Source organism: Hirundo rustica, chromosome 6 (assembly GCF_015227805.2).
Source record: "Hirundo rustica isolate bHirRus1 chromosome 6, bHirRus1.pri.v3, whole genome shotgun sequence".
NCBI classification, from domain to species: domain Eukaryota; kingdom Metazoa; phylum Chordata; class Aves; order Passeriformes; family Hirundinidae; genus Hirundo; species Hirundo rustica.
The window spans coordinates 45,112,477-45,130,170 of NC_053455.1; the positions used below are offsets into that span (position 1 = coordinate 45,112,477).

Genomic DNA, 17,694 nt, shown 5'->3' on the forward strand with positions numbered 1-17,694 from the left:
AGAAGCCTATAAGCCCTGTTTTCTCCATCAGGAAGAAATTATAGATCCCAAACGACTGGCATAAGCTTTAGTGCTAAAAAACAGAGCAGACACAACATGAAATGCTTGATCGCCCCCCTCCCCAGCATCTTAACTCTAGGGGCACCTCAGCTGAGATGTATGCAACTGATGGGATGACCAGTCCCAAGAAAGAAAAGAAAACATAACAACTTGTACAATTCCCACATTATAGTACTGTTGCATGTACAGGACAGGGATGGACATACGACAACTGAACACTCCCTTCTCCTTTAGATAGGGGAAAAAAATGGCAGCAAGACATGAAACCGTATTAATAAGTATTTATGGATAAATATTGCCCCTTATAAAAAATATTTGCAACTTTTGCAAGATTTCTGCAAAACTGTAGTTTGAATCATCATCTGAAATATAATACTTTAATATAAAAGCACAAAATGTCTGGCTAATTTGACTTTTGTTACTTCCACTGACACTCACAGAGCAAAAAAAAAAAAAAAAAAAAACGGTGAGGAAGGAATCCAAGCCTGATCTTAATGAAGTCGATGGCATCTGAGCTATTTTCAGCATATGCTCTTTCTCTATGTGCTCTATTTTCTTTGTGACTGACTCAAATACTGTGACCCTAGGCTGGGACATTCCTGGAGCTAAAAGCAATGACAAGAATTCAGCACAGACAAACTCTTATCTGGAGCTTCGAGATAGACCAGGGTGCTGTGCATACCCAGCAACCTCAAGGAAAACTTGCACATGTTCCATCCCCAAGATGATCTCCAAATTCCTTTTGTTTACTTTCAGGCCTATTTACTCACATCCTATAAACTTCATTGGAATAACAAATGTTATCTTTAGGGAAGCAGATTTTACAGATGGAATAAAGAAAGAAGCCACTCCAAATGGCAAGAGTATTTCCTCTGGACAAGAGTTAATTCTTCCCAGAGCTATTCAATGATATACATTTTACAACACTGCTTTTAAGTCCCACTCTTGCAACCCTAAAAAAACCTCCAAAACCTACAACAGCTGCCACATAGAATCATATGCACATACAAAATATATGCAGCTCTACTCAATTTTCAACACTTCCTTTCAAGTAGCACCCAAGAATATATAGAAAAATAGAGGCACATGTGTGTTCATATGAAAGCTCAAAACTAAAACCCTTCCATACTAAGACATTCACAAACTATTTGATATGTATTGAAGACAACCATGATCAAGCCTGGACTGCAAAAATGGCACTTATAAGTACAACATGAACATTACATATTTTGTGGCAATTTTACTTATTTAAAAAAAGGTAGTTATAAGCATTTCCTACAGTTGTCTTTAAAGCAATGGCATTAAAAAGATGCCAGGTAAGTTGGTACTGTTCTTGTTCAAATATTCCAAACCAAAAGAAGGCACTGAAGTACTCCACTGGATTTTGCTGCCAACTGGGACAGTAAGTGAGCTCACACCAATTCGGGCCAGAATACTCAAAGCAAGGTACAGGATTCAAGCACTTCTTCCCTTAGCAAACTGATGCCTTGGGAAGGCTGACCTGAAACAGAGACGGGACAGAGCTAGAGAATAAAGTACGTATTTACTGAAAGGCCCTTAGGGTACACCTTGGGCAGGACAAGAGCCTGACCAGGGCTACACCCAAGGTGGCCTAAAAATGGCCACAAAAAAGGGACCACCGGTCATGAGGCCATACATTTTTGTAAGTTTTGGTCCATTTGCATATTGGGGTTTAATTGTCCAATTACAGCTTCAGGTTGTGAGGTCTCATCCTTCTTGTTTCTCTCTTCAGTCCACCGTTGTTTGTGCTTTTGGGCCTGAAAGCTGTCCTTGGCCCTCAGCAGGAAAAGGATTTGCTTTGTTTACCTACTCTGTGAAGAGAGCTTACTGGCACCTAATATGAGGCTCCGAACTACACCTAAGCAGCGCAGAATCTGAAAAACACGAAAGCTCAAACTTAAGGCAACCAATCCCCTGACAAGTGTGCAAAACTTTGGAACTCCACACTAACCACTTTTGTGACTAACGCTTTCCCTGACAGACAAGCAAGAGTCATGCAGGAGGTGTGAGGGAAAGCAGGACATACAGTACGGCTGCCGGTCCGGGCTCAGGACCTGGATGTCCATGGGCGAGTAGAGGGCAGACAAGATCTCTCTCCTCTTCTCTCCCGTCCGCTTGTTACAGGCATGGATGGAGCGCGTCTGCCAGTCCGTCCAGTACAGAGTGTCCCCAGACAAGGTCAGAGCAAAGGGATGAGTAAGGCTACCTTCAACAACTTTTTGCCTTTTTGGGAGAAAGAGAAAGGATTAAAAAATGGATGGCTTCCAGTTGTTACCGCAAGTTAAAAAATTTGGCTCTGTAGAAACTCTTGCAGGAACTGTCGTCTTTCAACAAATTCATGGGACCAAGAGATTCACCTGGTGATAAAAGTGACAAGCAGGCTGAAAAATGTAAAATAAGGTTTTACCCCTTCACAGCAGTAAGGACACAAATATATCGGCTTTCAGAGCATCAAAGTATCTGATTCAGGCTCTACAATGATGCCTTAAGTTCCTTAACTTCAGGAGCTGTGCAAATACCCAAAGACAAGTGACTTTTCAAGGAAACTTAGGTCCATAGAGTGCTGCTCTGATTAAAGCAGTATGTGACATCTTTGCCTGGAACTTCAGTTGCACTCAGTCTTTTCTTCTAGCAGAAAGAGGCAGGAATGATCTACGAGTCTCATTAAATGATGCCTCTTAACTTTGTCTCCAGCAGAAATAAGTATTTTTCAGATTAAATTTTAATGTAGAGCAAAGGTCAGTTATACTTTTCTTAAAACTAAATATTTATAATTAACACAAATCAGAAACATTTGAGATATTTTTTCACTGACATACGGCCACACCTCTGACAATTAGCTGAAGTGAAAGCCACAAAACACGTGACATTTCTAACATGTTTTCACGGGATCTCCCAAAATTCACACCTGGTGCAATAAATGCATATAATTTAGATTCGGTAGTTTTGAAGATATTTATTAAGTCAGAGAAAGGATGCTTGACAATTCCTCAGTCAAAACACTGGTACTGGGTTTTCACAAAATCCATGCATTTTATGTATACGCCAAGGTATGCACACACCTTTCAAACCAGTGTTGTGACACAGCAAAGCATTATTCAAATTCTTTTCATCATATACGACTTTGAGAAAGCTGAAGTCTCAGTGTCATCCTGAAGGAAAATGAGGAACTTAATTTTCTTATACCTATATTAAATCTGCATTCAATCTTTTTTTCTACTGAAGATATTTAACGAAAAATAAAACCCAGCTAACATTTGGCTGGAAAAGGACTCTGTTTCATTTTGAGCAGCGTAGGTAATTATCTGCATTTTCCAGGGTAGAAGGGAATAAAAAGTACCCCCAAAATTCTTGATATATATTCAGACATGGACACGTTTAAAATAGACTGATACATGCACACAAGTACCGGCATATACATGAGAAAACAAAATTAATAATAAACTTTCTCTTCTAGAGAAAGTTAAAATTGAAACCATTTGAAAATTTCTGTGCAATTACCACTACTTCTTACCATAAAACACAACATAATAAATACAAATACTAATTTCACTTTCTCTTTCCACACTCCCCATTGCTTTTTCCTCTTAACTAATAACAGCAGTGGCTGTATCCTAATATCATAACAGCTGTTTTCCACTAAGTATTGCCCCTATTTCCATCATTCTTAGATATCAAGTCTCCCTTTCTCCTGTAATTACATCCCTTGAAATAGTTCCAGAAAATGTGGTTGCAAATTGAAGCTTGCTAAGACGCAGATTGCTCCAGTAACATTAATCCACCACAGAGAATTCAAATTTACTTTTTATTTGAATTTTGAGGTAATCCTGAATGAATTCTGGCACGGGAGGGGTGGAAGCACTCGAAACATCACAGATCTCTTTATTGTCTTGTATGAGTGAAACTTGCTTGCTCCATGTTTAAGGAGCAGAAACAAGTTCTCAAGTTACCACTAGTCTGAGCCCTTGCTGAAGTACACCTTAGCACCAGAATCCAGGAGTCACAACTTCACAGACATCTGTTTCAGCACTGATCAGAGGAATGGAAAAGGGAATAAATAAAAATTTCATTTAAAAGGAGTTATGATTAAGATCAATCTTCATGGCATTTTATCAATTTCCATAATACTTTAGGAGTTATTATGTTGGACAATACCTAAAAGTTCACGTGCAGTCAGACATCAGGAACTTCCAGAATGTACCCTGTGCAGGGATATTCTGACTTCAAGCGTGCATTTACATGCTCTAGCAGCTGAGTAAAATATGCAAGAGTGAGACAATTTTTTCTTAATGCAAAATACATTGTTTTTTCCTAAAATACTATTCGATTTATGGTTCAACAGAAATCTGTTTGGGACACGCAGCACTGATCCATCAGAAAGTAATTTGGACAGGTTGCTGGAATAAGTGTATTCAAAGTCTTGCTCCCTTTCACGTGGCCCTTCTCTACCTTAAAATGTGCAGAATAGATTTTACTTGCCAATTGCAAATTCAAGATTTACACACATGTGTAAAGTCTGCACAATTTGTACGTGCATGAAGGACACAGAAACAGCCTGGAAACCTCAAACTCTGTCACTCGCCCCCAGATCAGACAAACATAGTCATGTTGAAATATATGAAAATCTTTCTGTCTACGAACCTGCAGCCACACTTGGAGCTACCACTGCCTTCCACAAAGGCCTTTTCCCTTGTCTCTACTTCGGACTGTCAGTCAATACTTGTCACTGACTACAATGCCACCATTATCCAGCTCTTACACAGTGCTCTCAAAGGAACTTCAGAGCGTTTTATAAAGGATGTCAATATTGCTATTGCTCTTTTATGACTGTGAAAATCAGGCATAGAATACATCTCAGTAAAAAGAAATGGAAAACACCATGGAAATAATGTTTTTTGGGGGAGGAGGGCATATTATTCTATTACACAGAAATGTGTAAAATAGAACTCCTCCAACTTTTCTCCAAGGCAAAACTATTTTATTCACAAAGGCATTTAAGATGTTAGGAAATCATGAAAATGAAAACGTCCTTTAAAACTATCTGAAGACCAAAGCCAGACAACAATGCAGAGATTACTTTGGCAGGACATTTTACTGCACGTGACACTCACCCTTCAGGACCAACACAACCTGCCCATCGAGCACTGCACAGAATTGAAGATGCACTCTCAAATCAGTCTGCCCTGCCTGAAGTGTCCCTTCTCCACATCTACAAAAGCCAAAACTTAACAGCACACTTGGACAGCAGACACCAAAAAACTTCCATACTGCGCTTTCCAGCAAGCTTGAGGAACATCTGCTTCCTAACTACTCATCTGAAACAACCCAAAATCGTTTCATAGGTATGACATCAAGGACATCTCTGGATGGGGCCACAGACAACTGTGTCTCAATGTGTATTTCTTGATGGTAAAAAAATATTAACAATACTGTAAAATACCAGTCACGAGTTAAATGTTATATTGTCTAGGGTTAAAAAATAAGCATCTCCAACTATTTTCAAGACAAGTAAGAGGCTACAAAAAGAAGAAGCCTGCTGTACACAAAGGTTTGTGAACAGTCTATAGTGAAATACTGATACAAATAGTCTTAATACTAGTTTTGTAGTATGTGAGATTATTTTTTGCAAGGCCATTAAGAACTGCTTTAAAAAAACCCCAATTTTCAGTAGGTACTTGCATTACTCTAGACTACCGGGGAAAAAAAAAGTTTCATTTCAAAATGAACACAGAAAGTGAGAAATAACTTACACCTTATTACAGACTAAAGGAAGCTTACCTAAAGGAACCATCCAGATTTGCCCTATGAATGAAGCTCAGTTTTGCATCGGCCCAGTAAAGTTTCTGCTCGTCGAGATCTATCGTGAGTCCATTTGGCCAATAAATATCGGAATCAACAATGATCTTTCGCATGCTGCTGTCCATTCCTGCCCGCTCTATTCGGGGGGTTTCGCCCCAGTCAGTCCAGTACATGTATCTGAAAGAGACACGCACACAGATGAAGCCACAAGACACGCTGGGATAGCAGCTCTTTGTAAAGCCTGTAATGGTACACACATACGATGTTTACTCCCAAAACTTGAACACGTCTCATGAAGTAAATCAAACCCCAGGCCCACAGGGCACAAAATAAGTCCTTTGTGAAATCATCTCACAAGCTTTGCCTCTGTGTAATGCATTTACCGTTCTCTTCCAATGCTGAGCGGTACCTGATTGTTACAAGCACTTACAACTGAGTACCATCTTTGCGTGGTCAGTTATTACGAGTTAATTTCCTAAATCACATTCTGAAGTAACTAATTACCTATCCAAGCAGGAAATGACCACAGCTTAACCTCCTTTTGCAAATCCATAGAGAAAAAAAGAACAAAATCAAGTGTCCTGAAATTTAGTTCTGTCCAAAAATAAATCGTGAATCCACGAAGACTGAGAAAGACATTAAATTTCTGGAAATTTTTTTCCCCATTCCCATCTATGTCCCAGTTTCCCTATCACTCCACCTATGGGCAATTTAAGTAGCCTGAATAGACACTAACAGCACGTACCAATCGGAAAGGACCAGATCAAAGTGTGGCAAATCACCCAACATCTGCGAGAAAAGCTGAGATTGTACAGCTACAAGAGAAATGGTCTGGTGAGAAGAGGCCAGCCAGCTCACAGCTGCTAAACGTTATGCAGCATCACGTAAGCAGCCTGCAAGTCTGACATGCAAACACAACGCAGGCAACTCCCAGCACAGCTGCCTCAGGCCGGTCAGAGAAAGGACACTGCTTCCCCAATGCCATTACAGCCATCTGGGCACGGGGCTGTGGGAGAAGGCCTTTGCCCCGAGGAAGCTCTCAAACAGAGCCAGGCGTCTGTGCGCCGGACGCATCACCTCCCCAGGCTCCCCGAGCAGTGTGAGACCAACAGGAGCACCAGCTGGGCAAGCGCACTGAGCGGAGCCCTCCTAACACTGGAGCTCCAGAAGAGCACCGTAAAGAGACACCTATTCGGTGCTGCACAGCGCTTAGCCAGATGTTTCATAACCTGGATTATGCCAGACCCTGAGCTGCCCTGAAGAAGACAGCACTTGCTATGCAATCACAGCAGGACCCACAAAGGAAGTAAACGAATGTGGATTGTGAAAACACGCTTACACAAAAAAAGCTTCATGCTTTATTTTATGAGAGAGAATGTTGTCCACTTCAGGGATGATGTAGGGAACACATTTGAAACTGCTGTCAGGTTCCTCTGCAGCGTGGTCTCCCCTGCGCAGCGCAAGATCCTGCTGCAAACTGCAGAGGCTCTGGAGATGCCTTACCTGCAGCTGCAGCCATCATTCCAGCCAAGGAGGAGCAGGCAGCTCTACAGCTATTACCAGCAAATGTCCCTCCCAACACACTTGACCTTAAAATGCTCTGATGTCCACGTGCATCCTCCACCCCAGCTGAGGCAGATCTCCAGTTCCAGGGCAGTCAGAGCACTTACACTGCAGCATATATAACCACAAGCAGTTCACCCCACTAAAGAGGGGAATATAGATAACCATACACATAGACAGACAGACAGAAATTGTTCACTTGTATCACAATGCACACACACCTGAGTGTGAGGGTCAAACAAGTTTTCTAGCTGAAATAAAAAACTTCCACACAGGTGAGTCCTCGGATTTCTGCGATAGCTCGCACTGGAGTGGCTGAGGGACAACCGTGTCCCCAGATGCCTTCCCAAAGCTTCCTCAGCTCCAGCAACCAGGACAGACTGACTGCTCCTGAAAAAGCAGCAGCAGCAGCTGAGAGCTGCCCCAGTTCACAGGATAACCTATGAATGTAAATTGCCACTCATTTTGGTTTGCCTTAGCAAGTCAGGCTGCAATTTGTGGCAACTCAGACTGTGTGGGGAAGCAGCTATTGACAAACAACTAAAGACAGAGAAAAGCAGAGATAAAAAAACCTGTCTGCACAACCAGCTGCTGAATCACACTGTGAAAGTGAAACAGTGAAATATTCATTTTTGGTCAGGTCAAATCAGTTGTCTGATCCAGCTCATCTGCACTAGCTTGCACCACCTGCATCCAACTCTACTGGAATAAAGACAAAGGATAAACTGTTGAATGAGGAAAAACGTGGTTATCAGAAGTGATTTTGGGCCGAATCATGTGGCTATTGAAATGCATTAAGTGCAGACTAGAAAGGAGCTTAGACCAAAATGAAAAATCTGATGCAAGGTACCAAAAAGAAAAAACAAAGGAGACAAAAGTAGCTAAGTCCTATTAAACTTTTAAAGCAGGTTAAAAAGATGAAAAAACATCCCCTAAATTATCATGGAACAAAATTCCTCTCCTCAAGCCTTCCATTAAAATTTCAGCCTGCACTCTCAATGCATTCAGATGAAAGGGGAAAAAATAAATTTTGTTAACCAAACGGCCCTCATGGCTTTTCTATGATATTAAAGGAGCTCCAACTCAAGAGCACCTTCCCAAAAAATAGTGTTGTTTAATTTCACAGGTGATGTGTGTTTACCCTTGGCCTCATAGAGACTGCTGTACCTCTTTTTACCAAACACCTAAAGATGTAAAGGTTTCCTTCCCTCTGCGTGCTTCACAAAATCCCTGTGGTCCATCACAGGAGTACACACCAAGCCACTTATACCAAGCCAAGCATATACAAATTCTGCCTCCATTTAACTCCCCTCTCCTTTTCAAAGAGGCTTCTGTCCTTTCATCAGGCAGCAGGCGCTGAATTGCCATGAATTCTAGGAAATTTGCTCTGATTTGGGGATCTCTCAGCACATCAAGACCCTGAATTGGGAGTTTGGAAATCAATTTAAGATGAGATCAGCTGCTCCTGCAGCAGGACTGACCTTCTCTGGTCTAAGTGAGCCCATTTATAACCATGCCATTGCCAAATGGAGCACTTCTTCCCCATGCCCACCCCCGGTGTTGGCATTAGCATTCTACAAGGAGACAAAATGAAAAAACCCAAACCTTTCAGGTACCTTAGCAAACGATCAGTCCTACCAATGTTCCTGCAGCAGTGGTGCTTAAACAGAAGGAGCAAATAAAGGCAGCAACCAGCCAGCTGAAGCCACCAGAGAAAGAGGCACTCACCTTTGACTCTACAATTAGCTAGGGCAATCCTTTCCATCCCTCTTCCTCCACCCTTCTCCACCCTAACATCTAGGCTCTACTGACATTTTTTTGGCAGCACAAAGTGCAACACAGCACTGGACATGAGACTCTAACAGGCCATAAAATGTCATGCTTTAACTGCATGGCTGTGAGGGATTTTCAAGAATGCACAAAGTCTCAAGTTATCCCTTTTTTTGCCCTCCTCTATTTTGAGTGACAAAGCTAGTTCAAGTTAAAAATACAGCATCCTGGCTGGAACACAGAGTCACCTGAAGACAGAAATTTTCTTTGCACAAGTTATAAATCCTAGAGAAAAGAAATATCCATGGTTATTATGGAAAGAATGACACAAGCTTAGCTAAACCAGTACTGCAAACTTAACTGGAACAGTAATTAGTGAAAATTTTGGGGCAGCAGGAAAGCTTCCTTGGTATGATTTGTGATTAAGAAAAATACAGAGGTTAACTATCCTTGAAATAACCCATGGATCTGATAAAAAAATATTAGTCTCCTGTCAAAAGTCATGAAATCTGCTTGCACTAGCTGGTTCATCAGAGAGAGTAATACAGGGAAAACAGTGGAGAAATTAAAGATTTTTGTAATGACCTGAAGTAATCATTAGGCCTTACAGCTTACATCTTCCAAATGCCTCCAGTATACAGGATCAATTCCTATACAAAGAGCAGAAAGTTTTGATTGGAGCTTTATGGACAGGGGGAGAAAATGGCAAAAAGCTCCAAGTGGCTTCTCAGAGAAAGCAATCAGTCAGCATGCTTTAACAGTTTTTATGTGGGAATTGACTTGATTCATCCTGATTTAAATTAACCTTAATCCAGGAGCCTGGAGTGACAACTGACATAGTATTTGGGGGGGGGAAGGCTTTCCTAAATTTACGTTTTAAAAAATGCTCAAGAGTCCACATCTCTTACTGATCTCAATAAAAAACCGAACCATTTTCAAACAGTCAAGACATCACCAATGTTCCTGGGACAAATGACCGTCCAGGACTGGGGGTTTTTTGTTTTTCAAACAGAATCTATTTTCAGGTATCCAGTATATCAACAATCCCTATCATTTTCATTTCACCATTTTAAAAAACTCCAGTATTGAGCCCAGATAACATTTCAGAAAAATAAGCAGACTAAGCAAAGAATCTCAGTCTGCTATTACCTGTGCTATTATGCCTCCCAGTTTTTGAAGCCAGCTGAAAAGATGCACACTGAATAACAATGAAGAGCCCAAGGCAGGCATTGGGGTAGGTTTTTTTTGTTCAGTTGGTTTTCTTGGTGGTGTTTTTAAATGTAAATTACAGAGTTTTAAATACCCCGGGGCCAGGGCACGCCACAACAATTGTAAGACACCAAAAATATCAAAACTAGTATCTCTGTGCACATTAGATCGATCACATTTTAGGACTGAGATCTGGCATCTGAGGAGTTTTATATCCTGCTTGCATTGCAACAGGTCAATAAAAGTCTAACAGCACTGAGGCTGTAAAAGAAAATGAAAACGTGAATTCCTAAAGAGCTAATGAAAGAAAAAAAAAAAAAGCCCTGGCGAGCAAAAATCACTGCTAAGCAGCTACCACAAATCAATACTCTTAAAAAAAAAGTAACCAAGCAGCACTACAGAAGCCCTAAACAAAAAGCAGACCTCGTACAAACTTGTGGGTAACTTTATTTTAGTTCTTCAGAGATGTTTAAGTGCCTTCCCCCCATGGCTGGTTTTAAACCTTAACTGCAGACTTTCAAGGCAGAAAGGAAGGAGGGGCAGGGCGACAAAGAGACTAACATCAAATAATAATTTCACAGCACTTGCACCAATTCTGTCCCTAAACTGAACTGCGCTTTGCTACCCCAAAGAAACCAGCCGGAACAAAGCAGAGCAAAAGCCAAAGCTCCATCAAAGCTATGATGTAAATTTATACTTTCTTCTGAACACACAGCCACTAACAGTCCATCCAGTCCAGCAGCCAGAAGCGCCAGACCCCAGAGAGCACATAAAATTCAGCTACTGCTCTATGTGTAAGCACAGTAGCTGCAAGCTCCACAACCAAGCTTTCTAGTCAGAACTTAATTAAATGCAATTTAACTGCAGTCAACGAGTCACTGGCTTCTGGCATATAAATTACCACATTGAATCAGGGCTTGAATGGTGCTTCCCTCCTATCAGAAAAAGGGGACTGAAAACCACCTTGCAAAAACAATCAGATTTTGAAGTTGGCAAACTGCACCCCAGTGGGGGTTTTTGCTGGCTTTGTTTTCGGGTGGGGTTTTTTTGTTTGGTTGATTGGTTTGTTTTCTTTCCCCTGCTTAACTCATTTTAAAATTCCAGGTGCAGGAGCAAAAGCAGGATGAAGACCGTGTTTCCCCTGGATTTTAAAGCCGCAGGTCATTTCTTATTTCCTGGTGCTTCATGTCTCTTGTCATCATTTACACAAAGATTAGAAATCAGGGCTGTGCCCTCCAAGAGCAGCTGATCAGCCATCTGAGCTGGAAGGTATCACAGACATAATAAAAAGCAGCCAACGTTGCCCAAACACTTTTTCCATCTCCCAAAATGCAGTACAGTTGCCAAACCTTACATAACCTGCTTACACAAAAGGGGCCAGTTGTACAGATGATATAAATCAGTACAAACGTCTCCGATTTCAACAATGCTCTTGAACTTATACAAGCCCATGGCACAAAACAGGAGTTTACAGGAAATTGCTATGAAGTTTAGATTCCTGCACATTTAAAAACTTCCCTCATCCCACCTTTAAAGCCACAAAAACTCCACTGTGAAATTAAATATCCCCAACTTTACAGAAGAAAAGAATGCCTATCTTGCATAGCATTAAGGTGCAAATTGCTTACTCAAATTACCTTTTTTCCCTTTTTTTTTTTTTCAAGCACTGAATTTTGAGACCTAGATGTTCTTGACAAAATCACTACATCAAACCCAAAAATATGCCACAGCAGGTAATCATTACAACTAACCACACAGTATTCAAAAATGTGTACAAAGCAAACAAAACCCCTGAGAACTGTTCTCCACAACAGTTTTCCTACAATGTCTTTTATCCTGATTTATCCTTTTAAAACACACACTGGTAAGATGCCCGTAATGATCTCTGTGGCCCTTTGATCGGCTCGCACCAGCCTGTCCATGTCTCTCTCCTGCTGAGGAGCCCAGAACTGGGCACAGCACTTCAAGGATCATCTCACCACATCTATATCTACCTGAAGCTAAACCTAGGTTTCTTCCTCTCTCCACAAGGAAACACTGAATTACAACATATTGGGACAGTCAAAAAAATTGTATCGACAATTGTACCGACGTAATGGAAGATGGGGTGCAGCAAATGTATTGAACAGCAGTAATGCAACAGTGCAGGTGGCTCTCTTACCCACAGATCTCACAATTGCTCTTAAACGTTTAGCTCAAGCCAGCACATTTTATGTTTCACTGTGCTGATGCACTTTAACTCAGTGTTTAGGGAAAGGTACGCTCCAACTACAGACAGGAATTTGTCAAGGCATGCAGCTTAAGTGTGGCCGCCTGCACCCTTGTAATTTCAAACACAGTAACAAACAAAACCCTGAGAACACCCTCAGCAGGTTACGGGGAAAAATTCTTACTTCAGCTTATACTAATGCTTCATTTTACATGGGGAAAAAAAAAATAAAAATAAAGGCAACATGTTTTGAGTTAAACCAAAGCAACTCATCTGTGACAAACAGAACAGTGCCTGTCCAGCCAGACCAACGCGTTGTACATGCCGTGATCTCCACATTGTGCAGCTATAAAATGCACCCAACTAAGTCATCTAATCAAAGAGCTTCCATCACCTCTTTCATCCCAGAGCATTCCTGACTTCACCCAAGAAACCACTGCAACACGCACTGGCACTATGACAACTAAAGCCATCCTGCTGTTCCTTCTGTTCCCTCAAGAAATGGTGGAGAAATTTGGAAGATAAGAATATGATTCCCAAACTTACTAAGACTAAATGTGCTCATGGCAAAGAAGTATCAGCCTCCAGGACTCAGTATGGCAGGGATCACAGAATCTGTAGCAAAAGAGCGCAAACATGGGAGGGAGTTCAATGGGGTTTTTAAGGAAGTCTACACGTTTCCACCTCTTTCCCATGCAATTATGGGAGGTAGGGGAGAAGTAAATAATTTTTTTCCATCATCTCTGAACAGGCAGGCCTGCTCTCAAATGAAGCAAAAGGTCTTTGAACAATATATGCCCTTTAGTCATACCTATGAGCAGGAAAAGGGAGAAATAAGCAGAGGAGACTAACGAACTATTTAAAGAAAGGCTGTCACCATCAAGGACAATCATCTGAAAATTACAGTAAATAACAATTCCCACAAAAAGGTCAACTTTCATATGTATAAGACTATTTGCAGCTATTTGGAAACACACACCAAAAGCTTTCCAAGTCCCAGAAATTACAGCCATACCAAGATACTGGATATTACTGTGAACCAATTTTACAGTTGAGTACTTTTCTTTCATATTGAGATAATAATTGTGCTACTCATATATTACAGGGTTTCAAATAACGAACCAAAAGCTTCAAAATAATTTTATATTTGCAATTAATTACTAACTAGAAGCACATAGGATATAAACTAATTTCTGGCTTTCAGGCAGCAATAAGCATGTTTCACTCAAAACCCGGGCATCTTCTGCATTTTAACCAAGCAGCCACGAGTTAGGGTTTCTAAAAAGTACAGTCTTTACTCAGAGGATGTCTCTTGCTTTTCTTTTCCACCACTTGCAACAATCACAAGTTTTTCTTCAGTATTCCCTCTCCTCTCAACTATTCCAAAGGAGATTAAGACCAGAAGATACACTGCTTAAAAGATGTCATCATTCACACTTATTTGTATCAAAAAAGGCTCAGTCTGCTGCAGCTCATACAGATCCTGATAATTTCAACACAGCAGGCCAATGTGCTTAACCTTTAGTACCTGGCAGCCGCTGTGCGGGACCAAGGTCGTGGTGAGCCAGCAGCGAACACCACTGCAGCTTGAAGCGCTGAGAGAAAGACAGCTGTGAGTTAGAACAGCCCCAGGTCTGCTTCATGGCTTTGCTGTGACACTGAGGAAACACTGGATTAACAACTAGACATGTCTGAGGCTTTTAATTTTAGACTCTGTACTGAAAGCTTTCTAATTGTGATAGCTGTCCCCTCCTATATCCATTTTTTTAGTATCCCATTTATCATCTAATCCTTTCTTTGGTGCCAAATATACTTAAGGTCAACGACAGCCACTGCTTGCAGATTTTGGCTAATTTGCCATAAGTAACCTGAGGCAATAGCTAAGCTAGGCTATGGCACACACTCCCTTAATGCTGTTCAGACATGATCAGACTTGTTTTAATCTCTCAACTAATAGCCATTCTGCAGAATGCCAAAAGAGATGATTTATTTTTAGTACTCAGTAATTTTTTTTTTTTCTTATTGCTGCATTCTAATTTGTATGTTATTTCCTTCCCCTGAAGCTTTGCTATTCCAAAAGGGGAAGATTGCTCCATAAATGAAGTCAGCTTCTGTGGTGGTCCACAGGCACCAGCACTGCCTCTGCCCAACAGCCCCACACCATGCCATGGAAGACTTTAAGAACTAAAATTAGGGAGGAAACGTAGATAGCAGTTTGCAGCTTTCCTTCAGTCAGTCAAACCAGTTCAAAGGCGCTTATTCTCCTCTTTCACAAACACCATTTCTACAGATCCCACTGGAGTTAGCAGGCCAGCTCAGGTGCGGCAAAATCAACAACCCCAGTGACTGTACCAAGCAATGACTGTGGTTATACCCACACCAAAAAACCCACAAGACAACACACCTTTTCTTGAGGCAAGCAATCTTTCCTTAAAATAATCATTTCACAGATGTCCCATTTAGCCCTTTGTGCTTCAGCAAGCAGAGGGGGCAGAAATTTCTCAAGCATTATTGTCCTCTAAGCAAGCCAAGCTATAGAAAATACAGCCTGAACTTGGACAGTAAGGTCACTCCAGAAGGCAATACAGCAACCATCACACACATAGGAACAAATTCAAGATTTATATTAACCAAAGTAAATATCTTTAATACATTTGTAGACTTTAATAACGTGCACTAACTACTTCATTAAGCACTTAGTGAAAATCAGATATGAGGATTGTGGATGTGCTACAGATCCTCAGAATCAGAGCCCTGTGTTACATGGAGGAGGGTAGCAAGCCTTGAGATTTTTATGTCATAGATTTAATGACCCTTGTCAATTCACATTCTAGGGTGTTCAGATCTAAGACCTTCACTACAGGACTGAGAATTAAACCATTTGTTTTGGCTATTCATTCATGCATTCTTTTGAAGATTTCTTTTCAAGAAACTGAACTTTGCTTGCCATGACATGTGATAAAACTTGTTTTTGAAATACATTCCTCCTTCTTCAGACAATGTTCATGACACTTAAGTTCTTTGCGCTGCATTGCAGGGAATTTGAACTACCTCTTTTAGCTGTGCTTGAGTAAAATCTTTACATACAATAAATTCAGCTTTGCTAGAAGTTGCAATCCTGAAAACACGTAAAAACTTAAGCAACAGCTGCAAACTCAAAGTTAATAACACCAACACTATTGAATCCCCCATTAGCAGTCTACCTATCAAGAATGTATATAAATGCTAATGTTCTACAAAAGCAATACCACAAAGTTTAGCCTAACGTCCTCCATTATATAAACTCAGCTTAACATAACCTACAGCAGGACTGGGATCTAAATGTTCAAAACAAAGCATCAGCAAATTTGCATAAAAATATTTTGTACTCTCCTCTGTCTTCTCAGTTTATCCTTCATTTCAGGCAAGAATAATTAGATTATCATATATTCTGCTTCCTTTAGTTCCTAGAATATATGGTGGGTCCAGCAAGAAAGTTTTAATGTGTATGGGAAAGAAAGACGTTAGATTTTAAGCTGACTCCTGTTAATTATGATACTTTTTCAGAGTATCAGAAGACCCTGTACAATTAATGATTTTCACTAGCTCTGGGAAGAAGAGAGATGCACAGATAAGCTTTAAGTGTCTCACAGCTTGCCTTAAACAAATGAAATTTTAGGAGTGCAATGAACGATCGTTAGGGGAGAGGAATCTCTCTTTCCTAGTCATAACCTTGAGGTAATCACTGCCTTTAAAGAAAGAAGATAGGCTGAGTGTGCAAAAGATGCAGCTCTCTTTAAAAATGTCACTACACCACAATCATCTGACTTACTACTTAGGAAGCCCATCAGAACATCCGAAAAATCATACTCCTGAATGTCAATCGGAAATCACAGAAAAACGGGCTTCAAAAGGAAACTCCAGGAGTCAATCTAGCCCCTCTCCCATGTCCTAAGGCTTGGTCATTACATTTCCAATGTTCCTGAGAAATGATGACTGTATATTCAGTGTGTTCTTCTCTATTCTCTCAAACCAGTCTATGTCTTGAAGAATTGCATTCAAGATGGAATAAAACCTACTTATCAAGCAAACACCACACTGGGCGTAACACCGCACTGCAAACACCACAACACAGTCCTCCACCCACCTCTGCAGAGCAGCCTTACTAAAGCTAAAAGACACAACAACCTGTTATTTTCTCCAGAGAGAGAAAAATTAGATTTGTTTGACTTGGAGCATTCTAGACAAACCCACGTTCGGGTACTAATAGTATCAGCTAAGCATTTGCACACTGAGTATTTGTCCCATTTTGCTTCTGGAAACTGAAGTTGACTAACGAAGTTTTCTTCCTCATTTTCTAAGACTGCCACCCACATTTCTCCAGCAGAAACTGCTAAGAGGACAAAAACACATCTATGGAATAGAAATTCTTCCAAGCTGAAAGCAAATGACTAGCCAGTGACAGATCGCATCAACCGGTTCTAAGAATCATCATCTGAACTTGATCAGATTTCATGATCCAGAAAAAAAATCCTGCAAACTTACTCAGGTGCTCTGATCTAATACAGTTCTGACAGCTCTAGGAACAGTATTAGCCACTCAATTTCAAAAACTTATTAACAAAAAGACAAATAAAAAAGTATTAATTTTTTTTTTTCTCCTAGTGTCACCCATTTTTCTTCCCCTGAGAATATCTGGAACAAGGAACATATGGTTCTATGGGAGCTCAACCCTAGAGCCTGCTGTGCCAAAATTAAATGTTATGATCACTATGCCACAGAAATGGAAATATTTCAGAAATACCAGGTGAAATGAAGCGGTTGTAAAAGCAAACCTGAATGTTTTATTTCACAAATATGTCTGACTTTCCGCGTGATGTCTGACTTTTTAAATTTTAAGTTTAATATATTAGTTTTTCAGGCAAACCTGTCTTTGATTCAACACTTAAAGAATCAGTCAAAAGGAAAGGAACTGCATCCACTTACGAGAAGTAAACCTGGCACTGGCATGTCATGCTAAGTGCCATACCACTCTCTGTAATCCACTCTACCATGAAATACTCAATTTAACATCATATTCTGTCT

The 17,694-nt window shown here is 40.6% G+C and overlaps 1 protein-coding gene across 1 annotated transcript in view; it reads right to left on the minus strand.

Moving 5' to 3' along the window:
• The window catches only part of LRP5 (LDL receptor related protein 5), a 133,436-nt gene that overhangs the window by 82,564 nt on the left and 33,178 nt on the right, over nt 1-17,694 (minus strand). Inside the window, exons 3-4 of the mRNA XM_040066760.2 lie at nt 5,860-6,057; nt 2,108-2,304 (exon numbers count right to left, since the gene is read on the minus strand). Coding sequence (XP_039922694.1) covers nt 2,108-2,304; nt 5,860-6,057 — 395 coding nt within the window. The remainder of the gene's footprint in view (nt 1-2,107; nt 2,305-5,859; nt 6,058-17,694) is intronic.